At 42.7% G+C, this 4,079-nt stretch overlaps 1 protein-coding gene across 2 annotated transcripts in view; it reads left to right on the top strand.

Annotated features, from left to right (window-relative positions):
• Positions 1 to 1,052: 1,052 nt before the first annotated feature.
• Positions 1,053 to 4,079, top strand: part of LOC306781066 (translocating chain-associated membrane protein 1-like 1) — a 5,461-nt gene continuing 2,434 nt past the window's right edge. Inside the window, exons 1-7 of one of the 2 annotated variants that reach the window (XM_079273732.1) lie at positions 1,053 to 1,394; positions 1,808 to 1,868; positions 2,006 to 2,124; positions 3,001 to 3,117; positions 3,198 to 3,256; positions 3,426 to 3,501; positions 3,997 to 4,067. In XM_079273732.1, coding sequence (XP_079129858.1) covers positions 1,275 to 1,394; positions 1,808 to 1,868; positions 2,006 to 2,124; positions 3,001 to 3,117; positions 3,198 to 3,256; positions 3,426 to 3,501; positions 3,997 to 4,067 — 623 coding nt within the window. In that variant the 5' untranslated portion in view covers positions 1,053 to 1,274. Of the gene's footprint in view, positions 1,395 to 1,807; positions 1,869 to 2,005; positions 2,125 to 3,000; positions 3,118 to 3,197; positions 3,257 to 3,425; positions 3,511 to 3,996; positions 4,068 to 4,079 lie in introns of both variants that reach the window. The other variant, XM_079273731.1, reaches the window with a different exon arrangement.

Raw genomic sequence — 4,079 nt, 5'->3', positions numbered from 1 at the left:
TGTTCTTATGAAAAGTTGCATCATGTAGTGGCGTGAAAGAAGTAGGGTTAGGTCTTGCTATCCCGATTCTGTCTCATACCGACCTCTGGCGGCAAAGAACAGAAAGTGTTTTATTAAACAGGACTCAAATGAATGTGTGTCGACCTAAAAACTAGGCTGCGAATTATCGAGGAACGTTAACTAATACAACATCAGCTACAACATCGGTTAAACACTTGTGTTAAACTCCTACAACTTCAAAGCAAATTTAAATGAACGGTTAATTAATCCCCCCCAGCTAGGTGAGCCCTTCAGCCTCACAACAATGATGGGGTCGTGTAGCTTGAACGCCATGTTATTATTACCTGACTTTTCTCCGTAAATTGTCCCTAAATAACTGTCAAGTTAGAGGAGACGTGCCATCTTATTTATTACCTGGTATTTGGCTTGGTTTTCCTTTCAAACGGGCGCACTGTCGACGACACAACATCGTAGCTTCTGGTCATCTTTTTCTTTCTTTTTTACTGAAATGTTAATTGACATGCAGGTGAAAAACAATTACCCAAAATACCCCACGAGGAGTGGAAGCCGGACCTTTAGCCTAAATATGAGTTGGAGGTTCGATCCCCAGCCCCAGAAATGTACAGGATCACAGCATAAAAGTGGATAGTGTAACAAGAGACATAGTAAAAAAAACAAGTATTATAAATCAGTAAATAAGTAATAAAACAGTCAAGAATATTAAACAAGTAAAACAGTAAAAAAAATCCACAAGAACTAAAATATTATCTACACAGACAGAATAATTGTAGTATTGACATATAATACGATTTCCAAACAGACCTATAATTTCAGATGATATCGTGTTGTATGCATCACTAAAAATGTTATAGCTACATCGAACTCTTTTGTTATTAATTTAGGAAACGCGGACGCTTACGTGGAGTCCCTGAATGCACCACGAGCCCGGGCTTTCCTACGTCACTGGGCGGTTCATGACTGGAGTTTTTGAAGTGGGAGGGGCCTGTCATCTGACTTTACCAGGCAGTGGTGGAAGGGGGGGAAAAGTGGGTGTTGTGCTGTAACTAAGTGTTTGGTTCTGATGCGACGCATCTTCATGACCGCGTTTGAAACACACGAGCAAACCAGGTCACTGTGCGCGATCTGGCGAACAGCCAACCATTGAGACGTGCAGGCTCGTGCAGCTAGCTAGCTAGCTCCAAGACTCAGTGACGGGGGTGGTGGGGAGGGCAGCCCCGGAACCAGAGAAGTCGAGAGCCGCGTCGGTGTGAGCCATGGGGTTCCGCAAGAAGAACAAGAGCCCTCCGGTGCTCAGCCACGAGTTTGTGATCCAGAACCACGCCGACATGGTGTCGTGTTTGGCCATGGTTATCCTCCTCGGACTGATGTTCGAGGTACTGTGGGATTGGTTTTTTTTCGGGAGCAAGGGGCTTGTTATTTAGCTCGAGTGATGTTAGCTGCTGCTAGCTATCGTTAGCTGACATGACAGCCTCCATAGGAGATCAATACATGCATGTGGCCTTTAGTGATGCTACACATTTGACCAGCAGCCCTTTGGCTGCACAGATCAGCTGACTTTGAATGAAACAATATACCGACCTGTCCCCACCCAAAAAACCCAGCAAGCAGCCTTTACTTATTACATACAGTGTTTGCATGCAATGATGAGTATGTCAAAAAAGGACCTGCGAGTAGGTTTCCCTATCATGGGACAAATCCAAGAGGATTATACACGTTTATTACAGTGCTTATTACAAAATACATCTATAATCAGCCCATTGATCCTGTGTCTTTCTCTGTGTTCCAGGTCACAGCCAAGTTTGCCATCATGTTCATCACAGTCCAGTACAACGTGACACAAGTTCTCGGTGAGTGGAGGTTCATGGGTTCAATTATCATATCAGATTTCTTAAGATGACTCAACTTAACTGCATTTCTTCCCCTGCGTCTGGTTTTCCAAAGAAATGCTCGGCACTCGACTTTGTTGTTTCTCTTTTTGTTGCAGGTGAGAAAAGTGATCCGGTGAACCTTTACCAGTATGGTCCCAAAGATGTGGCCACTGTGTTTTTCTACCTTCTTATCGCGGTCATCCTTCACGCCTTGATACAAGAATATATTCTCGACGTGAGTACATCGGCATCCAAACTCCTCATATCAGCTCACAAGGTTTGCTGTTTGCACACAACGGCACGTCATTTCGATCTTCTTTTACTTTTGTGTTTTAACACGACGTGCGGGAAACAGGAACTGTGTTGAAGACTCTCTCCGCCTCCATCTTCTCAGCTTGCACACTGTCAGATGTGTCCGTCTAGTATTTAATTAAAAAAGCATCAAATAACACCTGATAATCAGGTTCAAGCTACTGCATGGGCACTAAATCATAACTGAAGAAGATGTTCATGTTTCTTCTGACATCTTTTGTGTTTGATGTCAGCTCTCGGTGGAATATTATTAATAGAGGAGAAGTATTTTTACATATTTTTATTCCAAAAATAAAAAAAAACCTTTATGGACCAAATTCAACAAGGATTTCTTTTTTTTAAGATTAATTTCTTTTAAAGGATACAATCCCACTTTTTCGTGTCAGTCTTAAAACAATAGCGTGAGCATTGAAACAGGCCTTTTGTGTTTTCACGCTCCCTGAGGGCCACCGTAGTTCTCCGGCACACTTGTAAAGGGAGGGATGAGAGGAGGGGTCGTTCAGTTGGTTTCCATCTGCAACCTCAATGCTCTTTGCTCCTAAATCCTACGCACTGGTCCTTTAAGAGATCTGTTCCTAAATCTGCTTACGGTTTAAGAGACGGGGCACAAAATCATTTTTTAGATTTGTGACAGATATAACTCTGTAACGGGCAGTGTTCTATGCTTCACCTGCTTTTCTCCACAAATCAAGTAAATTCATGTGCTAACAATAAAAAATGAGATATGAGTAACTAAAAAAAAAAGTGACTCGTACTTTTCAGAATGGAGGAAAGAACTTAATGTCCCCTCTGATTTCAGAAAATGAACAGAAGGTTGCACCTGTCCAAAACCAAACACAGCAAGTTCAACGAGTCCGGACAGCTGGCGGCGTTCTACCTGTTCTCCTTCATCTGGGGCTGCAGCATCCCAACGGCGGTACGAGGGGTCGGGGGTCACGGAGACACGCTGTCCCAGCATGCATTAGGCTCCGTCTAATGTCTCTTTTTCTCTGACAGGAGGACTTTGCAACAAATCCTACTTTCCTATGGGAGGGTTACCCACACACTCACATGGTGTAAGTAGAGGCTCCTGCACATCTTAAACACATCGTTCCAATTTTAATTGCACAACATTATCTATTGTGTATTAATATGATGGAATTTCTGTACAAGCCGGAATAACAGCCAGGCTCTCTGTCTCTCTCTGTCTCTCGTTCACCGCTGCACAATCTGTCCTCTGTCTAGTTTTCAGGTCAAGTTCTTCTACGTTTGCCAAATTGCCTATTGGCTCCATGCACTTCCTGAGCTGTACTTTCAAAAAGTACGGAAGGTAAGGGTCACTCCCCGTGTTAGAGATGACTTTGTGTTTTTGTGAAATTGAGTCGTGATGGTTTGTCACTTTCTAAAAAGTGGCTCCTCAGACAAACAGTTTGTGAGACGCTGCCTTAAAACAATCACGCCTCTGTTGCAGTGCTTACACACAAGCAAGAGAGACACGAAAAAGCACTTTGATTTGAGGTTTGTTGGACAATGGATGTGTTTTTTTGTTTAAATGTATTGATATGTGTGTATTTATATATATTTAGTTCCAAGGCTTCATTTGCATAGAAAATGTATCATGGCTGTGTTATAAGGGTTACATGCTTTAAAGAAAGTAAATCAAATGTACAGGACGCAGTCCAAACTTTACAAATACTAAGAGACGACATTAAGAAATCAGTTCTCATCCAGATATTTTTTCCAGCAAACTACTGTCGGTAGTTCCTGCTGCCGCTGTTGCCAACACGAACTCTCTTCCTTTGTTTCATTTCCACAGGAGGACATCCCCCGTCAGCTCTATTACATTTGCCTTTACGTTGTCCACATCACTGGCGCCTACGTCTTAAAGTAAGTGAATAT

Source organism: Melanostigma gelatinosum (assembly GCF_949748355.1).
Source record: "Melanostigma gelatinosum genome assembly, chromosome: 8".
In the NCBI taxonomy this organism is placed as follows: domain Eukaryota; kingdom Metazoa; phylum Chordata; class Actinopteri; order Perciformes; family Zoarcidae; genus Melanostigma; species Melanostigma gelatinosum.
The sequence above is the reverse complement of the archived record's forward strand: the minus strand, read 5'-3'. Positions and strand labels throughout refer to the sequence as shown.